Source organism: Megalobrama amblycephala, linkage group LG12 (assembly GCF_018812025.1).
Source record: "Megalobrama amblycephala isolate DHTTF-2021 linkage group LG12, ASM1881202v1, whole genome shotgun sequence".
In the NCBI taxonomy this organism is placed as follows: domain Eukaryota; kingdom Metazoa; phylum Chordata; class Actinopteri; order Cypriniformes; family Xenocyprididae; genus Megalobrama; species Megalobrama amblycephala.
The window spans coordinates 35,196,398-35,218,438 of NC_063055.1; the positions used below are offsets into that span (position 1 = coordinate 35,196,398).

The following is a 22,041-nucleotide window of genomic DNA, read 5'->3' on the forward strand; positions in this document are numbered from 1 at the left end:
CTAACGTTACCAATCAGATTGTGCTTCCAGTGTGATATTAACGTGGTTTATGGCTTTATTAACATCTACACTTTCCCCAACCCTAAACCTACCCTTACAATAATGCATATACCGTAATTTTGTGTTATTTATCATGATGACAATGATGTAATATTGATGTATGCATATGCAGTAAGTCCGGGTAGGTTAGCTAGCTAGCTAACTTGGCACATCATTGCTTGGAAATAATGACGGTTCTTTGTTCAAAATGCATATATTTGAACGTGAAATAATATGATTAAAGGGAAGACGGAGTAACATTAGCCTGGCGTGCTAAAATTATAAGCGGGAGAATGTTATCATTGCTAAGTGGTCAGGCTAATGTCATGTGTTTATTCCACAAAACTTATGGATAAGCTGTTTGATTTATAATTATTAGGTTATTTTCACAAATTTCACTTAACCTGCTGTGGATGAACAAAGCTTTTCCTCAATAAACTGTTTCCCATTTGAATGGTCAGTGTATGAGGCGGCTGCTGCTCGCGCTCGAGCTTTAGCTTAAATTTTGATCAAATTATTTTCTTATCGGTTGCATATTATGTCGTGGATATATCCCTCGAATGCATACTGCAGTCCCTTTTGTCTTGCTCTCTCAGATATTTCACCTGTTCACCAAAAATGACTAATTATCTCCTTGAAAATGTCTGACACCGGTGCATACACACTGTAAATGACTTGCTAGATGTGAAAGCTTGACAGGCGTAGCAACAGTAACTATGGAGGGCGGGGCTTAGCGAAGGGTCCATATATATATATATATATATATATATATATATATATATATATATATATATATATATATATATACACACACACACGATAGCAAATCAGAGCAACATGAAGAGCCAACAATGTAGGCTAGCATTAGCTACATGATAATAACTGTAACATCATACATAAACCAACTAAAGTACCGTATCCAGACACAGTATTTTAAACTAAGAATTCGGAGACGTCCTGCTGTTGCCGCTGAGTTGCAACTTCTTCATCCGGATCAGATTCTGGGTCAAACGGAAAAGCTTGAACGACTGCGTGTCTACGAGCCATTGCGATACATCCACTGTTAACATTAGCACATAACCGCAGTGCTGGTTAAGGCCACACCCACCCTCCACCTTGCCCCGCCTCTCTTCTCCTCATTAGCATTTAAAGCTACAGACATTTTAACGATGTCTTTAGTATCCTTCTTAAAAGTGTTCATTATATTGCTGTCTATGGACGAGTCATATACCTCGGATTTCATCAAAAATATCTTAATTTGTGTTCCGAAGATTCATTTTTGGGTGAACTAACCCTTTAACCTTGTTTACACTTGGAATTGACATCTGTTACGGGTACATCTCAAATATGTCTTCTTGAGTTCAAATGTGTCAATTGAATTCATAAAATTTGAACAAGCCTTAAAACAATTGAATGAGTCTTATAAGATATAATCGAATGAAAATGTAAAAATTCCTTTTATTTTTGGGCAAACAGAGGTTGTACAGAAATCACAGGGCCCTACACATTTCAAAGCTGGTTACCTATTTATCAGTAAACGGATATTACATGATAATATATAATGGGTTGTGATGTTATCCACTACAGTGATTCGGACATTTCCATTGATGTAGAGACGGTCACACCCACTCCAATGCCTCTCTATGACAATCAGAAAGCTCGTAGTGTGATGAACGAGTGTGAACGCCACGTTCTGTTTGCACGCACCGTCGCTGATGGGCCACCTCCTCCCGATGATTGGGAAGAACACATCAACAAGTAAGAAAAACTACTGTCAGTTAACTACAAGATCACTGATGTTTGAGAATGAGGGCGTTCATATTTTTGTAGCATCTTTCAGCAACACAGATCCCAGTTCATTCGTTTTTATCAGGAATGTTATTTATATGGTCTGACTGTTGCATGAGATTTATGTGTTTGAGATATTGCTGATTCGATCGTTCTGTTCTGTTCTAGGGCTGGCTGGTCGTTGGCTCAGAACAAGCTCTTCAATAAAGTATTAAAAGCCCTACAGGCAGAAAGACTCGGCAGACTGGCCAATGAGGGTGTGAGTTTTCAAAACTGGGTTTATCTCGCAAGCTTTGTTTTATAATCAGTCAAATCCATGAGATGCTGTTTCTTAAAGATGCTCCAAGTAATGTTATCACTGACTTTTATGATAGTAGTCTTAGACTGTATATGGTATATCAACCTATATGAAGTGTGTGTGTATATACACTGATCAGGCATAACATTATGAGCACTGGCAGGTGAAGTGAATAACACTGAATATCTCTTCATCACGGCACCTGTTAATGGGTGGATACGTTAGGCAGCAAGTGAACATATTGTCCTCAAAGTTGATGTGTTAGAAGCAGGGAAAATCGTTAGGATTTGAGCGAATTTGACAAGGGGCCAAATTGTGATGGCTGGACAACTGACACGTGAGCATCAGAACTGGACCGCAGAGCAATGAAAGAAGGTGACCTGGTCTGATGAATCACATTTTCTTTTACATCACGTGGATGGACGGAAGCGTGTGTGCATCTCTTACCTGGGGAACCCATGGCACCAGGATGCACTATGGGAAGAAGGCAAGCCGGCGGAGGCAGTGTGATGCTTTGGGCAATGTTCTGCTGGGAAACCTTGGGTCCTGCCATCCATGTGGATGTTACTTTGACACGTACCACCTACCTAAGCATTGTTGAGACCATGTACACCCTTTCATGGAAACGGTATTCCCTGGTGGCTGTGGCTCTTTCAGCAGGATAATGCTCCTGCCACAAAGCAAAAATGGTTCAGGAATTTTTCAAGGAGCACAACAACGAGTTTGAGGTGTTGACTTGGCCTCCAAATTCCCCAGATCTCAATCCAATGGAGCATCTGTGGGATGTGCTGAACAAACAAGTCCGATCCATGGAGGCTCCACCTCACAACTTACAGGACTTAAAGGATCTGCTGCTAACATCTTGGTGCAGATACCACAGCACACCTTCAGGGGTCTAGAGGAGTCCATGCCTCGATAGTCAGGGCTGTTTTGGCAGCAAAAGGGGGACCAACACAATATTAGGAAGGTGGTCATAATGTTATGCCTGATCTGTGTGTGTGTGTGTGTGTGTGTTATACACAAACAGACACACAGCTGGTATGCTCCACACTCATGAATCACCATCATCCAGTCCATCTGGGATTACATGAAGAAACAGAAAAAAACTGAGACAGACTAAATCCAGAATAACTGTGGCAACGCTCGAAGAAACCTAAAAACAGACAGGCTTATCAAGTTTAAAATGCAAACTCATCAGCAATATAAAGAATGACAAAGACATGATCTCTCTGGGGGAGTCCAAAACTTTTAAAACATCAGCTTTAAAATGTGGATTTACTGTCAATTTCCACAATAGTATAAAGAGGGAAAAGTCACTCTAGATTCTATATATATATTTTAATTTAAAATTCTAACCCTAATATTTATGGATATTCTATTTTCTTTGCTTTCAAATGTTGAATCAGAGCTTTTTATTTGGTGGAAAACCGTAGAGACCTTAAATATCTTGGTGTTGTTTTGTTTTTTTGCCTTTTATAGTTGATAAGCCTGTCTATTTTTGTCATAACTATATTATTAGATTTTATTATTTTTGCAGTTAAGCATTGTTTCTCCCTGCTGGCCACTAACCAATCAACACAACCCACCAGTTTGACAATCATTGATACATGATTAGTGCAGTCTAGTGACAGTCTATTAGAAAGAAATTCTTTTGTGAAAGTTTGCAGGTGGTGCTCCCTCTCAGTCTCTGTGTCTCTTCTTTCCACAGGCCTGTAATGAACCTGTCCTACGCAGGATAGCTGTGGATAAATGTGCTCATAAGGTACGCCATGCTCTGGCCAGTGTCGGCTGGGACATAAAGCTGACACAGTGGCTGCATAACACACTTGTGGAGTCTTTGAGTCTTGCTATGCTGGCGGCTTACCTCGATGTACTGCAAACACTCAAAAGCAAGGTGGGATGCCTTATCATATTACCACTGTGTGTGTGTAGATTCCATAGCAGGAGTTTACAGAAGGCTGTTTTTATTCTTCTCTAATGACCTCCTCACATACACCCTTTTAGGTACCATCCCTGATTGACAGGATGTTGCTGTCATCTTCTGTAAAAACAGGAGCGGCAGGGGCTGAGGCTCTTTCTCTGCTCCTTAAGCGCCCATGGGACCCTGCTGTGGGTGTACTCTCACACAACAAACCAGTATGTACCAGGCTTTATTTTGTTGGTTTATTCATTCCTATTGATAATTAGAGAGATGTTTCTATAATAAAAAGGTCTTTAACAGAAAATGTCTGTTGTGCTACTACTGATGGACATCTTGATTGCTTTCTGAATCTAATCTGAGTGTTCATGTTTATATTTTCAGAGTAAACTTCCTGGATCTCCACTGATCCTGATAGCTCCATCAGGACCAACCAACCCTGCCTTCTCTACCTCTCGTCGAATGAGATTCTGGCAATCTCAGCTCTCCTGTCTAGGGAAGGTATGCAAAACCATAAGCGAAACACTTTGATTTAGTGTTCTCCATAATAATTTCTGATGCTGGCTTGGTAAAATTGAGAGTAAGGTCATTTTGAGAATAAACTATTGCATTCAGTTTATCATTCTTGCTTTCTGTTTAAAAAAAAAAAACTGTACTTAAAGTTTGTACTTTGTTTTGTGATTCAGGTTATTCCCATTAACGTTCATGTGGGCAGTGGAGCCAACATCGGAATCACGCAGTGTTTAGAGCACATGATCGGCACAGTCAGAGGAAAGGTCATTGAGGTACAAAATGACACACCGCACTAGCTAAACAATACCACTTTCACTTTGCAGATAAATCAGACAGCCATAACTATTAGTATTGTAATTTTACAGTTGTTCTGTAAAATAAATTATTATTTTATTGTTTATTGTTATATTGAATGCGAAATGAAAACAGGCTTAGCTGACAGAGCCTGAATTTTGGTGTGGCTATTGCACATAATTTTACTAATTCCCACAGGTTCCGCGCTTATAATGTAGGAATTTCCTGCAAACATTTATTCACTATAGCATGCAGGTTGAATGAATAAATTAATTCACACAGATTTTAGCATCAAATCAGTAATTTAAAAAAAATAACAAATGGAGTGAGTGATTCACTGCTACTGCATCTTCTCTCTGTGTTCTCTCTCTCGCTCTCCGAGAGACTGTTTTCTGTGCGCTTGCACCTGGAGACACCTCTCAAACAGCTTGCAAGAACAGACAAAGTTCTTTTCTGCAGCTTATTAAGCGATCAAATACTAATTGTCAAAATGGCTGTCTTGGCAAGTATTCACATAAACAGTCGGTTATGCCTTAAGTGAATAAGTAAATCGTTGAGAAAGAAAATGTGTGTAACACTATATTGGATTTGTGCATTAGGTCTTAAAGGGATAGTTGACCCAAAAATGAAAATTTGATGTTTATCTGCTTACCCCCAGGGCATCCAAGATGTAGGTGACTTTGTTTCTTCAGTAGAACACAAATGATGATTTTTAACAGCAACCGCTGCCATCTGTCAGTCAAATAATGCTAGTGGATGGGAACTTCTACTATAAGAGTAAATAAAACTTGCTTAGACAAATCCAAATTAAACCCTGCGGCTCGTGACGATACATTGATGTCCTAAGACACGAAACGATCGGTTTGTGCGAGAAACCGAAGAGAATTTATATAATTTTTACCTCTAATACACCACTATGTCCAACTGTGTTCAGCACTCGTTTAGTAAGGTCTGATCACGCTCTGACAGCGGCAGTGATGTCTCGCGCATATACTTCAATGAGAGCGAGACATCACTGCCGTTGTCAGAGTGCGATCAGACCTCACTAAGCGAATGCTGAACGCGGTTGGACATAGTGGTGTATTAGAGGTAAAAAATGATATAAATACTGTTCAGTTTCTCACACAAACTGATCGTTTCGTGTCTTATGACATCAATGTATCATCACAAGCCGCAGGGTTTAATTTGGATTTGTCTAAGCAAGTTTTATTTACTCTTATAGTAGAAGTTCCCATCCACTAGCATTATTTGACTGACAGACGGCAGCGGTTGCTGTTAAAAATCATCATTTGTGTTCTACTGAAGAAACAAAGTCACCTACATCTTGGATGCCCTGGGGGTAAGCAGATAAACATCAAATTTTAATTTTTGGGTGAACTATCCCTTTAAGGTGACAGCAGCCTAAAATACCTGGTGCTGTCTGTGTCATTAAAGTGCCCCATTATGCTTTTTTTTTGAAGGTTCTTAATTTTGTTTTGGAGGTCTCCTATAACAGGTTTACATTCATCAAAGGTCAAAAAATGCTTTTATTTTCTCTTACTATACATTGCACGTCACCACGTTTTTCAGTGATTCTCAAACGATTCGTCCAATGAAATTCAGACCCTGGCTGATCACATGCCTGATAAATTTAATACTGTTCTTGTCCATTTGGATTTCCAAAATCTGTATTATTTTAGCAATTTGTGATTTATTTTGTAATTATATGAAATTAAAGGTGTATTCTTATATTACCTTATAGCTTGTACAAATAAATGTCTATGGAGCGCATTTATTTGTGACATGGTGTCGAGTACCATAGAAAATAATTTGGACACATACCAGTTTGTGAAGTATGGAAAAATGTTTACAAGGCAGAACACTAGACATATTTCATATAATGCTGTTTAATATGCCGTTTTATTTTGTTCATTTATAATAAAGTGAGTCATATTTTAATAGAATGTTCTGCTTTTAATATTGTTTGGGAAAACATTTGATTTTGAAAGTTTCTTTTTTAATAAATGTTTGAGAAGGTCTCGCCAGGAAGAAAAATATTTTTATTTCAAATGAAAAAATTAAGAAGAATTAAATTAAAATATCTTGCATAGTGTCTAAAAGTGCTGCAAGTTTTTGTTTATTATTTGTTATTTGTATTTTAAATTATCATGTTCTTGCCATGGAAATAATCTTTGATGACATGGCAAAAATAAATAACTTTCTTTTTTATAATGAAATATATTTAAAGATAAATTGTATGTATTTGCTCTAGGTTCATAGTCACTTTCCTCACAAACCGATCATCTTGGTGGGCTGGAATGTGGGGTCATTGATCTCTTGTCATGTAAGTCTCTCTCAACATTACTTTTCTAATTTGTTATCTACAGTTGGCTGAAAATTGATGAATTCATATATGTCTATTTTTGCGTCCAGGTGTCCCTTATGGAGTACATGACGGCTGTTGTGTGTTTGGGTTTCCCTCTTCAAACTGTCAGTGGGCCACGAGGGGTGAGGAAACACAGTCCATAGTTTCTCACTCAGTGTACACTGCTCTTTGTCATGATGAGCTACATGATATCATTTAGCAGATACTTTTAAAAAAATTGCTGGCTGAATTGTAATGTTTGTGTTTTGTTTGTCAGGATGTTGATGATCCGCTGTTGGACATGAAGACTCCTGTGCTGTTTGTGGTTGGTCAGAATGCACTACAGTGCAGTCCTGAGAACATGGAGGAGTTCAGGGAAAAGATTCGAGCTGATAACAGCATGGTAGTTGTTGGAGGGGCAGATGACAACTTGAGGTTTGTGTTTTCAGACATTCAAGCATATTTCTGGGTAATAACTCTGTATAGGTTAGTTGAAAACATTTGGCTTTGTTTACAGGATCAACTCCACTAAGATGAAGACAGAAGGCCTGACCCAGACCATGGTGGATCGCTGCATTCAAGTCAGTACTTTTCATTTGTGTTCCCTACACCATGATCATTTAAAGGTGCTAAAGAGGATCTTTTCGTCGACTGAGAAACCAAAGACTGTTGGTGAGTTTTTGAAATGAGCGCATGCGTGAGAACAACCCTCCCTCCTTCACAGCTCATTTCAAAGGAACGCCTCCCAAAACTCGTGCACGAGTATTGGAACACGAGTGTTTACCACCGGCATTCGCTGTGTCGCGTTAGTGGATTCATTATGTCGGACTCACCGCAGGTAACTCATAATCTGCAGTTGTTACTCCTGTCTCCTGACAAAAACATTGCATGCGGCGCCTGTGGAGTGTGGAAAGTTACTGGAGCGCGCAGCCGCGCACATCTCGCACAAGGAACGTCATGGCAGTGATTGACAAGCCAGAGGGCCAATCGCGTAAACGTTTGGCTGATGTTTTTAAGGCCCTACCTCGTGCACAGATGATGTATGTTAATATTATTCCTTTCAGTGCACCTAATAAATAGTCTTTTATCAGTTAGTAAAGACAGTTTCAAGTAATATTGCAAAAATGTATAAAACAAAACATCCTCTTTAACACCTTTAAAAGCAAAGTCAATGAAGCATGATTTAAAATCACTTCCTTGAGAGATTTCTTTAGACATTCAGGAAGAGACTAAAGGCAAGCAACAGCCAAAGTCTGTTTTTATGGAAAGTTGACCTTAAACGTGAGCTCTGATAAATGCAAAAAAATGTGTCTTGTGTGACCTCCTTTAGAATTAATCTTTTTTCCCTTCGTTTTCAGGACGAGATAGTTGATTTTCTGACAGGAGTTTTGACTCGTACTGAGAGTCATGGTCATGGCTCAGGTGAAACACGAGATTTGGATGCAGAGAAGAAGAAAAAACCTCGTCGTGAGCTGCCCTTTGACCTTGAGAGGTCAAGACCCTCGTCACCTGCTGTGAGGGTACCCATCTCCCCATCTGGTTCAGAGGTAAGAATATTTTGAAGACAAAAGAAAGTGCTAAAACATGTAGGATATAAAGTGCTGCAGTGATGACATTTTTGTTGGTCAAAACCTGGAAATGAGTCGGCGTTTTAGCACTTCTGCTTCCATCGCACCCCACCCACCATTTTTTTTTTTTTTGGAATGAGTTTTTTTGTTTGCATTGAAACTTATTACTCTATGACATCTGTATGCGAGCACAGGAATCATTAAACAGAATTTAAATGCACATGTCTTATCAAATCCCCGGTTCATGGAAATTGGGAACCGGTTCTAAAATGGAACCGTTTCTCGATAAACAACCCTAGAAATGACACATTTTTGTTGGCCAAAACCCGGAAATGAGTTTCCATCTCCAACCCCCATTTTTTTTTTGGTATGGCTTTTTGGTTTAAATGCCAGAAATAAGATCTGTGGTTAACACAAGCTCATGATATTTTCACATTTTATTGAAGTCAAGTGATCAACCGTAGTGTAGTTTGTTTATAGCTTACATTTTACGATTGGTTTCAAAATTCATAAACGTTATGTTCGTGTGTGAAGATTATCATAATGAAAAAAACATGTAAGAATCATGAATTTTTGTTAGTCTCAGAGTTCATTTTCTGCAATAATCCAAAAGTCACAGCCACTGGAAAACTCTAATTGGCTTTTTCTCATGGGAACCAGCTAACTTCCGGGTTGTCCTACAAAAATATGTTGTCACTGCAGCACACTATAGCAGCAGATATGTGTAATGTGAGTGTTGGTGTAAAAGGATTATCTGTAACTACGTAGAAAACTCATAAACGCATAGTAATATGCCTAAAACATGTAGATAATTTAGTTAATCCTAAGCAATAATGTTTCTCCACCAGGATATGTCCAGTGTCTGCAGTAGTCCTACAGCCAGTCCCAAACCCAAGACCGTCGGGCTTTCTCCAGCTCAGAAATCCAGTCTCATTACTGCCACACAGCTACTGAAGACCCACATGCAGCGCTCAGGAACTGTGCTCACACAAAAGCAAGCGCAAGGTGTGTATCTTTCCAGGTGCAAATTCACAGATTCGGCCCCAGAACCCTAAGAAAGCTTACGTGCAGGATGCATTTTCGCATTTTGTCTGTGCTATTTTAAATGGTGCTAAGGTTATTTTTGCCTTGTTTGCTACAAATGCACGTAACAAAACTGGTAGCAAACCCAGTAGTTAAAAGTTTGCTTCACAATCCCCGCGATCTGTTCCATTCTGTTTTTTAAGAGCGCGTCCTATGTGTATCTGCATAACTTGAACACTAAAACATGTTTAAGCCTGATGGGCCTCTTTTAACCCGGAGATGTTCTGCCTGTGCATGTTAAATGACAAGGGCTACGCAGTTAACCCTTGAGAAGCTGATCATAGAACTGACATTAACCATCTGGGATGTACAGTCACATCATCCTTATGTTGAGGAGAATCCCAGATCCCATCAAGCAGTAATGTTGTGTGTGATTCCTCTCTTTTCTATCCCCTCTGCTTTCCTTCTTCACTCTCTCCATCTTTGTCTTCCGTTCGCTACAGCTCAGTTTGCTGCTTTTATGAAACATAATATGCTGGTGAGGAAAAGCATTCCTCCTGGCAGCCCTTCATGTCTCTTTGGTGAGTATCTCTCCCTCTCTTTTTCCTTCTGTCTTTTGTCTGTCTGCCCTGTTCATGTCTTTCTTTAAAATTGTCTGTCATGTCTGTATCACGTACATCCCTTTTAATGTTTCACCAGCTTGTGTTTGAAAAAGGCAATAACAATAGTTAATGCTTCAAATAATGACTGCTTGCAAAAAAAGAGTGTAAAAAATAGGCATTTTCCTGTATAATATTAAAAACATTTGTCATCGCTTATTTTCCCTAACAGAAGGTGCATTGTTTAGCTTTTAACATGTCAACACTGCTAATGTATTATTTGATTATGTATTTGTTAATGTATAATTTTATCCCTTAAAACTCATCTTTGATCACCAAATGACACATTTAAAGTCCTTGTAAAGTCAATTCTGAGAATTCTTTCTAAACACATTATAAATGTTACAAATGTATTGCTGAAACACATTGCAAAGACTGAATTGTGTAATGCTTAATTGTGAAGATAGAGCATTAAACAGTTTTTCACCAAGTCTCTGTTCAGGATTTTTTGGACGGAGCTAAAACGGGGGTCCGATGATGCACTGGAGTCCCCGAACATGGTCCCGCCCCTAACACTATATAACTGTCTGACGTACCCTAACGCTACAGCATCTCGAGTGTCATTACAGTCATACAGCCCTTTGCACATTTAGCTAGTAATGCCTTCGACACGCAAATGCATGTTACATGGTTGTTATATACAATACAGCTCGGTCTCCTTATTTAAATTTCCTAAAACGATGATATGAAGGGGTGGCTAATTTAGTCTCCTAAAATGATATCGTTCTACACCGGATAATTTTACAAACTTTCATCAGACAGCTGGGATTCACAGATAATCCGCTGTTTTTGGTGAATGTGACTGAACAGACCTCGCCCCCTCCCGCCTCGGCCTTCCTACCGACAACCGATGATATGATATGGGGCCGGACAGAGTCTCTCCCGTCCCGGCCTTCATCCTCCTGTCTCGCGGCGCCATCATTTCTCACCTCGACAACAGTCGGCAGTACGTGCATATGCTATATATATATATATATATATATATATATATATATATATATATATATATATATATATATATATATATATATATATATATATATATATGCCCCAACTCCACTCACTATATAAGTAAAGGTTACTTGACTCGCATAAGCTCAGAGATCAACTCTGTGAACTTACTGAGGTAAACGCTGCACAATGGTATTGCTTTTTACAATGCCAGACACATGACGGTAATTAAATAGCTTTTGGCTTGACTACATTTTCAAACAGCTAATAATGTGTTGCTAATGTTACAAACTAGGGATGTGCAACAGCGATCGAGTACTTGGCCGTGACAGCGACGATCGATCATGTAAACGATGATCGAAAAGTTTTTTCTTTTTTCTCCTGATTGGTTAGCAGCACTTTGGGCAGCGCCCTGAGCTCTAATTGTTTAGCTTGCCACAGCATGTGTCAAAAGACGTGAGAGAATGGCCTCGAAATCACGTAGTGATGTCTGGCTTCACTTTGACAAGATAGATGAAAATACAGTTCAATGCAAGCTGTGCAGTGCCAAGCTTTTATCTTGTGCTGAAAATATCCTTTAAATTCTATTCATAATTAATTGAGCAATAATCTTCAGTGATTTTTATACAGTAAAATAACTTTTTGGTTGTTCAGAGTGCAAATTGAATCCAAAATATTGCTGAAATATTAGAATACATAAAAAAAAAAAAAGACAATAGTGACAGTAATCTAGCCTAATAGATTGTGAATTTGTTGTGCTTTCGTTTTGTTGGCTGTGTTTTTAAAGTGCAATCTGAGTTACACTTTCGTTTACGCTCATGTTTGCATTTGCAAACTTTTTGCAGACGAAAGTTGTAATAGCTACATCTGATTAATCTAATATACAGGATGCGTTGGGATATCAACATTTATTAACATGCTGAATGCGTTGCATATCAGTGTTTAGTTTCATGCTCAAATGCAGTGCCCAATATCTGAGTTATTTGAGACGGTCATATTGCTTTTAGATGTTTCTTTTAAAAATAAATAAATAAAAATACTGATGTTATAATAATGCAGCAGTTCTTTTTTCGTCATATTTGTTCAATGGCATAGGCTAATTCATATACTTCGTATGACATAGCATTATAATTAGAAGTTTATAGAAATCTATAGTAAATTCTGTCCTTGCCCGTGTTTCAGCGTGCTGTTATGAAAGCGCATCGCGGCGGGAGCTCTCGTTCACGCTTTCTTGCGCGTAACTTAAAGTTCACTGGCATTTGCTTGCTTTTGTGCAGATACTAGTTATATGTTACGTCTATGTTATGTATCCAAGTTATCTGATTAATATCATAGGATGTGTCATAGAACGGGCTTCAGTTTATTGGCATAAAGTCACTCTTCACCTCAGGCAGCTATTCCATTTAGATGCTTCTTTATTAATAACATTTCTGCATCATAATCTAAGTGTTCTAATCACATGTTCATGTTTTCATAGACAGGTTTTCATGTCATATTTTTATTTTTAACAGTCATTTTCATAAGTCTTCAGATATTTTCATTATTATTTTTCTATGCTGATAAAAGCATTGAAGACCCAGCAGCACTTGAGCACCGATGCACAGGAGCTCCCATTCTCCGTCTTCATTAGTTTAATGTTCTGCACAGATCTTTCTAACAATCAGAGACTTAAATTATACCAAGAATCATATTTAAATCCTTGATTTCTAACTATGCTGCACTATATCCAGTTTGCTGCTATCGTACTGTAAGATGATACCTGACCAGTCCACACAAGACATGCCAGATTACATGTGGAACTAGGAAGCGCAAATACTAAACGAACTGTCAATTTTTCAACCAGATTTGTATTGTTACAATGTCGGTAGTATAGGTAAATGATCAATGTGTACTCTTTCTCTCTGTTACCTGCATTCAGATATCACCGTTTATTTGTCAGCAAACGTCTGCTGGATGATCATTTTGCATCATCTATCAGACTTTTTTTCAGCTCCAGGTCTTTTAACTACAGACGGAACTTTTTTTGAGGTGTGGTGGCACAATCAAAAGTGCTTTATGGGTGTTGAAGTTTTTGGCAAAAGGGAACACCACAGCCCGTTTTGTTTTCTCTAGACATGTAGCACCAATTGCAAAAATGTTTGAGTGCATAGACAGACAAGATCGTCATTAAAGGCATTTTCTGTCAAGACAAGCAGCATTGAGAAATACATAAGGCCAGATTATTTCCACACTAAAATTGCATATTTATTAGTCCATATGAACTGTATGCCCTACCTCTGTTGTCAAGCAGTCTTGCGAGTTCAGAAAGCGTCTTTCATGCAAACCAAACACTGATGCCAAATCTTAATCTACCCAGAGACCTCTGCAGCATTTCACATTATCCGTATTAACACCTAGTGAACCCCTCAGTGAGCTTGAGACCGTGGGAGACTTGGAGCTTAACCCTTCAGCATCATGTGTTTCAGTGCCGGTGCCCAGTGAGCAGGTGGAGGGTTTGGACCGAGACGACGTAAGGCTCCACCTCAAGAGAAGACAAACTCCCAGTCCCACTCCCACCAAAGCCTCCAAAAGAGCCAAGATCAAAGTCACCATCGTCTCCCATGGAGACGCGGCAGGAAGCACGGCTGGTTCCACTGCTCAGGAAGGTAAAGAAAACAAAAGCCTCATTCAGCCCTCTGAGCCGCTGATTAAACAATGTGTGACATATTGATGCATTCAAGCAGAATGAGGAAAGTTTTGATTTAAGCAATTTTCAGCCAGATTGAGTACTTTAATTAAAGTTTAATTAAATTAAACATACACTACCGTTCAAAAGTTTGGGGTTGAAGAGTGTGGTTTTTTTTTGTTTTTTTTTCTTTGTTTTTTTTAAAGTATTTTATGCTCACCAAGGCTGCATTCATTTGAACAAAAATTCATTAAAACCCTAATATTTTGAATTATTACAATTTAATATAACTGTTTTCTGTTTGAATATATGTTAAAATGTAATTTATTCCTGTGATCAAAGCTGAATTTTCAGCATCATTACTCCAGTCTTCAGTGTCACATGATCCTTCAGAAATCATTCTAATATGCTGATTTGCTGCTCAGGTAACTTCTTATTATTTTTATCAATGTTGAAAACAGTTGTGCTGCTTAAAGGATTAGTTCACTTTCAAATAAAAATTCCCTGATAATTTACTCACCCCCATGTCATCCAAGATGTCCATGTCCTTCTTTCTTCAGTCGAAAAGAAATTAAGGATTTTGATGAAAACATTCCAGGATTATTTTCCTTATAGTGGACTTCATTTGGCCCCAAATGGTTGAAGGTCAAAATTACATTTTCAAAGGGCTTATCTAGCGAAACGATTGGTCATTTTCTAAATAAATAAATAAATTATATATGTTTTGACCATAAACGCTCGTCTTGAACTTGCTCTCTTCTTCTTCTTCTTCTCTATTAGAATTCCGGTATTGTAGACGCTGCTAAGTGTATTACTGCCCTCCACAAGTCAAAATAACTAATTATGTACTTGTACTAGCATATTGTATATGACTATTTAGTTGGAATGTTTTCATCAAACACCTTCATTTCTTTTCGACTGATGAAAGAAAGACATGAACATCTTGGATGACATGAGGGTGAGTAAATTATCAGGAAATGTTTATTTGAAAATGGAATAATCCTTTAATATTTTTGTGGAAACCATGATGCTTTTTTTAGGGTTTTTTGAGGAATAGAAAGTTCAAAAGAACATTTATTTTAACATTTATTTCTTTTGCAACATAAATGTTTTTTATTTCACTTTTGATCAATTTAATGCGTCCTTGCTGAATAAAAATATACATTTTTCAACAAAAACAAAAAAACTTACTGACCCCATGTTTTTGAATGTTAGTGTTCTTCTTCAGTAAAGCCATTATATAATTAAATCTTGTAATACATAGACCCACATAAATTTTGAAAAAGGTGTCTTAGACGGTATCTTGCCACCTGAAGGTGTTTACAGTTGTATTCCTGTTTTTCTGTGCAGTGGGTTTGTCAGGAAAACCCCTTGGACTCACAGTGGGCCAGACGGTGTCGGGGGCCAAAGAACTGTCTGAGCTTCTCAGTGCACAAAGGTACCTTTATCTAACACAACAGATAGATTGTACAGAAGAGGAAAAAAGACTCTAAAGGCCTGTTTATACAAACACCACCTAGTCATAGTTTTGTGTGACAGCAGTGGCTCTGGGCATGTGAGCAAAAACGTGAATCTTAACTGTATAGCCTGCTTTATTTGCAGTGTGATGGAAAAGAGATTAGAACCATAAATAAAATTGTTGCATTTATGGCATGCGAATATTCATGTTCTTTCAAATGAAGCAAATTTTTGCACTGAATTTTAAACTTGGTATTGACAGGCCTTTAATCTTGAAGAAATGATCAGTTCTACTTCTGTTCTTGTGTAATGAGTTTGCAACCCTGCCCAATGGATAGATTTAGATCTGTGTTTTTATTGTGACATTTGCATGATTTGTGCAACATCATGCTGTATCAGATCAGATGTGTCCACACTTGCATAACTTCATTACAATGCATTCAGACTGTATTTTGTAAGTTTTCACTTGTACATAGAACCTTGTAGACTTGTGGGGGGAAAAGCTACAAAAGTGTAGAATGTGGTCGGTTTAATATTTTTTTCTTCAGATATATTTTTCCTCAGAATCTGTGTTTATGGTGGCTTCATTCTGAGCTGATATCCTGTGCTCTTTTAGGTCTGGAGGTTTGGCAGATGTGTCTGGAGTTTTGGGTTCCAGTGAGGGGTCATTTCACAGCCTTCAGGGGAGTGTGATGTCGGGTTCTTCCTCTCCTGTCCAGGCTCAGGCCCCCGCCACTGCACAAGGTGCCACTACCTTTGAATTCTGCCTGCAGAGGCTGCATTTACACTTGACATTATCATGTGATCACCGTGAGCCAATGAAGCAGATTGAATTATCAGCCAATCAGGGCTTGGCAACATCAAGTGGCTTATCTACCTGGATAACTTATCAGATCTCTGTTTCCTGCGCAATTTTTAAAATGAGTCTGTAATGGAAAAACGGCCCCTGTGCAAATCTCACTGTGTATGTGGACAACATCCGGATACAGGTCACATGTTAATGCTAAGTGTAAATGAGTCATCTGCAAGCTCTTTGTTTAAATTAGTGTTAATTGTTTAAAAAAATGTTTGATTACCTTTTTTTCCCATGACTAAGATGAGATGACATCAACATCATTGAACATTGACCGTGACTATATCAACATGCAATATTGTTGGCCAAAAAGGCAACACTAAAATGCAGTTTAAAAAATGCAAACTACCAAAAATCTCTATATATTCTTCAACTAAAGCCGAGGACACACTTAACGATTGTTAGGCCGATTATGAATGTAAATTGATCCTTATGACTGATTGCACTCAAACGCGTCCAGTCAGAGCCAGTTGCGTTCAGTCGGCGTTCAGATCCCGTGTGTAAGTATTTAAATCTGCTTCAGGAGCAGGAAGCAATCGCTGTGTGTTGAGCTCAGTCTTAGAATTTTTTAGCTAGTCGTTAAATGTGTGCCCGGCTTAAAAAAGGGGAGAAACAATAGTTTAGTCTTTTTCTTAACAAGACTCCACTATCGTTCATACATGGGGTTGCCAGATATTAAGAGTTTAAATCCCCCAGAGTTTTTCCTTTTAAAGAGAGAGTTCAACCAAAAATTAAAATTATTCCATGATTTACTCACCCTCAAGCCATCCTAGGTGTATATGACTTTCTTCATAAAAAAGTGCACCCATTCATCATAAATAATCCATATGACTCCAGGGGGTTAATGAAGGCCTTCTGAAGTGAAGCAATGGGTTTTTGTTAAAAAAAAAAAATCATTAAAGCATTATTAACGATAAAGCTTCCAGTAAATGGCCGTACGCATCGATTTGCAGCAGAAGAGTGACCACTGACCCGACACATGACGTAATGATAGTTATTTTTGATTATAAAGTTTTAAATATGGATATTTTTCTTACAAAAACCCATCGTTTTGCCTCAGAAGGCCTTTATTAACCCCCTGGAGCCATGTGGAGTATATTTATGATGGATGGATGCACTTTTTTGGCTTCAAAATCAGGCCCCCCATACACCACCATTATAAAGCTTAGAAGAGCCAGAATATTTTTAAATACAACTCTGATTGTGTTCATCTGAACGAAGATAGTCATATTCACCTTGGATGGTTTGAGGGTGAGTAAATCATGGGATAATCTTCATTTTTGGGTGAACTATCCCTTTAGGCGGTTACATTTCCTACCCTGTCTTTTTACTTGATGTTCGCAACCTGGCAACAACGTGCACAAGCTCTCCTTACACTGAGAAAAAAGCGCAGATGATCTGAAAACACTGACAACCATTTAAGCTGGAGTTCAGCCATCTCTGTTGAGAAATTCTGCTGAAAATGAATGTGTAATGCAACAAACTATTACTTTGATTAATTTGTTGATTATTTCTTGGATGAATTCAAAATCCAAAATTATATTCATAATGTTTTAAAGAGTGATCTTCGATTACTGTCCACAGTGTGAACAGGCCGTTAGACTAAATGGGGAAAAAAAGGCTGACAAAAGTAAAACTAGTCTGAATCTTTTTTGACTCTGTGTGTGTTTAGCTCCCTCTGCCAGTAGTCTTCTGCAGGGCCTCAGCCTCAGTCTGCAGGAGATCAACACGAAATCACCAGGCGTTCCCTCCACCACACAGGTGCCGGCCCAGTCACGCAGCATGCTGCCTAAACAGACATCTTTGTCTAAAAAAGGTTGTTTTTGCAACCTTTATAATAAACATGCCCGTATATATCCATCTTGTGTGTGTGTGTGTGTGTGTCGTGTTCTTCAGGTGTCAGGAGGGAAGCCCCAGTGCCCAGGGCAGGTGTTGAGCTCTCTCAGCTCGAGCAGCGGGACGCTAGTGCGGGCGGTGCCGGTCGTGTCTACTGGCTCCGGGATGACCAAAACCACAGCGATCCACCAGCTCCTCACCAACGGCGGCCTGGCCAAACTAGCCAATAGTCTGCCAGGACTGGCCCATGTCTCCAGTCAGAGCACGGGTACGTCCTCGTCGCCACTGATGACACAGCGTTCCAAACAGAGGCGTCCGCGATGAGTAGCTAGAGTAGCAGTAAGGTCAAAGGTCGAATCCATGAAAAGGATTACCAGAAAAAAAGTGTTGGGCAGGTAAATGTTCTGAAAGAGCAATGAACATCCAGCTGAGCATGTAAATATGTACCATAAACTTTTGTAGATTTTTTTTTTTTTTTATGCATGTAAAGAGATTTATTTGGGTGATCTACTACAGTTATCGGGCTGATTAAGTTCTGTTTTCAAACGAATGTACTTTTATACAAGTTGTTCATTTAAGTGCATTCTAGGGGTTGACCTTTTACTCAAACTGCTGTTATGTCCAAAGGACCAAAATATTTATATGGCAGTGCTGTGAAATGACAGCTCTGATAAATTCCCACATCACCAGCTTCATTCAGTGTGCTTAATGTGACCATCTCACTGTTGTTTTATGTTCCATCTTTCTGTTTTTATTTTGTTTCTTTTCTCATTTCTGTTATTTGTTTACCAGTTTCTGTTGGATGAGGTGTATGTAAATCATAAGGCTTGCTCTACTCACAAAGACATTCATTAAATCCCCAACAGCAAATGATTTTTCCTACCTCTTCTTTGTGTCATTATTATTCTGTTTTCTGTTTTCATTTTGTCCCAAATCGCATGCATGAGTGTTCTCTATTGTTTGCAGAAGCTATTTAAATGCAGTGCAAATAAAATAAAAAAACACCACCAAAAAACAAATTATGGATTATTAATCCATAGTTGTTTGGTCAAATGCAATACAGTGTGTAGACTGTATACAGTATGCAAATGTTCTGTAGATTGTATTATATTTTTAAATGTTAGGCAGTGTCGACTGTGCATTAAGCAGAATTCTGGTCTGAACAGCCACTGATTTATCTGATAAGTTTTAAGACGTTTTAACAATTGGATTCAAATTGCAAAATAAACTGGGTATTTAAATGGTCAGGACTCACTGAATTAAAGGCACAATATGTAAAATTTTTAGATTAAAATATCCAAAAACCACTAAAACAATGTTATATATTTTGTTGACTTGTGTACTTACATAATCCTAAATATTTCCAAAAATGTTTAAATCCAGATAAATAAGCAATATTAAACAGAGCACCATACATGCGTTACCCTAGCCTGGATGCCAGCCGAATTTAGCCCCGCCCACAACATTTTGAGGTCGGGGAGTTCGGTCTGGACTCGATCCGTAGAGGAGTAATTATGCCCGAACAGAAACTGTTCAGACCAATCACATTGTCAGGGCGATGACTGACAGATTATCACCAGAAACGTAATCAGCCACGTCATCAAAGAGCGCTTGGGGAGTTTGATTGACAAGCGATCTAACCAATCAGAACGCCGCATCTGCCATTTTGTCCGACAAAGCAGTCATGAGTTAGAAGATTAACCTCGGTGGAGTTAAACTTGAAAAATTGTGCATATTGACGTCTTTCTGCATTTGAAACGACATTCATTCTCATGTTCATTCATGTTTATTTGATGCTATAAATGGACTAGTAGGAAGAGATGATCGGTTCACGAGCCTCTTGAGCTGAGGCGCTACAGCAATCTGTCACGATCATGGTCACAACCCATTAAAGAGCCACAAAACGGTTTTTATTGTTTGAATTTTTTTAATAACTACACAGTTTGAAAGCTGGGACTTTGTTTAATATCATACGTAACCTGCTCTGTCTCATCTGTTGATGTGTTGTCAGTTTCCTCTTTGCTCCGCGATGTATTTTCCACTCTGTGTGGCGTGACAGCGCCACGGCTTGTCGGACAAAGCAACAGTAACTAAGGGGGGCGAGTCTTTGCGAAAGGTCAATTAGTTTACAACAATGATGGCTGTTGAAGAACTGAGATGTGTAGATTCCGCCATTGCGTCCGTTATAGAAGATATCGACAGCGCATTAATTTTAAAAAAGGAACAGAGGACCGCGATCAAGGCATTTGTCGATGGGAAAGATGTCTTTGCCGTCCTTCCTACGGGATTCGGCAAAAGTTTGATTTATCAGCTGGCCCCGATGGTCGCTAAGAAGAGTTCTGTTGACAACTATGCGTCGCTCAACATACGTCACTTACTCTGTAGCTCTGATTGGTTGTAGGTCTATCCAATTGAGGTCTTTCCTGGATCGGTTGAAATACGCCCCCATAATCAAAGCCCAATGGAGCAGTATCAGACTCATATTCGAACTAGAATTGAGTATGACTACGTCAGGCTAGCGTTACCCTCGATTTCTGGTTTTATTTTGTAGAAACCATGGAAACACCAAAGATGCTTTAATATATTATGTGTTTTATTAGACAGTTGAGCAACTGTTTGGATACATTAATCAACAGAAAACTAATCATGTTATATAGCTCAACAAAGTCTTATTGTTTAAATCTTGTTTTCTTGATTTACAGCGAGTACCATGCTTAATATCGATCTAGCTTACTGCAGTGTGCAACAAGTGTCTCATAGCAGCCGCCAAGCGAACGCACAGAGTAGCACTATAACAACTTTCAACACACTAATGTATCTAATATGATAAACAGTGCTGCTTTACCCCACATACGCTTGACCGGAAGAAGCAGAAGCGCTCATCTGCGGCATAATAAAAGCTCCACTGCTCTCGAGACGTGTCGCGCTTGACTCTCATTAGCAATCGCTCCAGCAGCCGCGTTCAGCTCCAACAGCTTTCAGCCACACCCTGCTTCATACTACAGTAATGCTAATAAATCTTTAATACATTAGCTCATCCATGAACATGATTTCTGCCTGAGTCCCATTCTGATTCTTTTCCACCAGCTGTAGACGTGAAGACAACACCTCCCATGATTCTGTGAAATCAAGGTGTCATCAAGCTAGGCCTTTTTATTGAATAATTTATTGAAAAATTACATATTGTGCCTTTAAATATGCACACAATAAGTTTGTGCATACTTAATCACTATTTTAGTAGTATGTATCCAGTATATTGTCTGGGTTTCTGCAGGGCTTAAAAATAGATCTTAAATCAGAAATCTTAAAGGGTTAGTTCACCCAAAAATGAAAATAATGTCATTTATTACTCATCCTCATGCCGTTCCACACCCGTAAGACCTTCGTTCATCTTCAGAACACAAATTAAGATATTTTATTTGAAATCCGATGGCTCAGTGAGGCCTGCATAGCCAGCAATGACATTTCCTCTCTCAAGATCCATTAATGTACTAAAAACATATTTAAATCAGTTCATGTGAGTACAGTGGTTCAATATTAATATTTTAAAGCGACGAGAATATTTTTGGTGCGCCAAAAAAAAAAAAAAAAAAAAGACTTATATAGTGATGGCCGATTTCAAAACACTGCTTCAAGGTCTTACGGGTGTAGAAAGACATGAGGGTGAGTAATAAATTACATTATTTTCATTTTTGGGTGAACTAACTCTTTAAATTCATAAACTCATGTTGCATAAATGTTGCATGCATTGCTATAATAATAATATCTTCCTCAGTATGTTTATCCTGTTTTCCAGTACAAATATCTAAACATCTTTAAATCAAGATACATTTA

The 22,041-nt window shown here is 38.5% G+C and overlaps 1 protein-coding gene across 2 annotated transcripts in view; it reads left to right on the forward strand.

The window, feature by feature from the left end:
* Window positions 1-22,041, forward strand: part of kansl3 (KAT8 regulatory NSL complex subunit 3) — a 36,600-nt gene that overhangs the window by 3,618 nt on the left and 10,941 nt on the right. The window contains exons 3-20 of one of the 2 annotated variants that reach the window (XM_048210855.1): window positions 1,627-1,797; window positions 1,996-2,086; window positions 3,834-4,019; window positions 4,130-4,261; window positions 4,428-4,544; window positions 4,730-4,828; window positions 7,102-7,173; window positions 7,263-7,337; window positions 7,472-7,629; window positions 7,712-7,775; window positions 8,553-8,741; window positions 9,611-9,767; window positions 10,289-10,366; window positions 13,861-14,040; window positions 15,411-15,498; window positions 16,135-16,262; window positions 18,044-18,132; window positions 18,268-18,475. In XM_048210855.1, the coding sequence (XP_048066812.1) occupies window positions 1,627-1,797; window positions 1,996-2,086; window positions 3,834-4,019; window positions 4,130-4,261; window positions 4,428-4,544; window positions 4,730-4,828; window positions 7,102-7,173; window positions 7,263-7,337; window positions 7,472-7,629; window positions 7,712-7,775; window positions 8,553-8,741; window positions 9,611-9,767; window positions 10,289-10,366; window positions 13,861-14,040; window positions 15,411-15,498; window positions 16,135-16,262; window positions 18,044-18,132; window positions 18,268-18,475 (2,282 nt within the window). The remainder of the gene's footprint in view (window positions 1-1,626; window positions 1,798-1,995; window positions 2,087-3,833; window positions 4,020-4,129; window positions 4,262-4,427; window positions 4,545-4,729; window positions 4,829-7,101; window positions 7,174-7,262; window positions 7,338-7,471; window positions 7,630-7,711; window positions 7,776-8,552; window positions 8,742-9,610; window positions 9,768-10,288; window positions 10,367-13,860; window positions 14,041-15,410; window positions 15,499-16,134; window positions 16,263-18,043; window positions 18,133-18,267; window positions 18,476-22,041) is intronic. The other variant, XM_048210857.1, reaches the window with a different exon arrangement.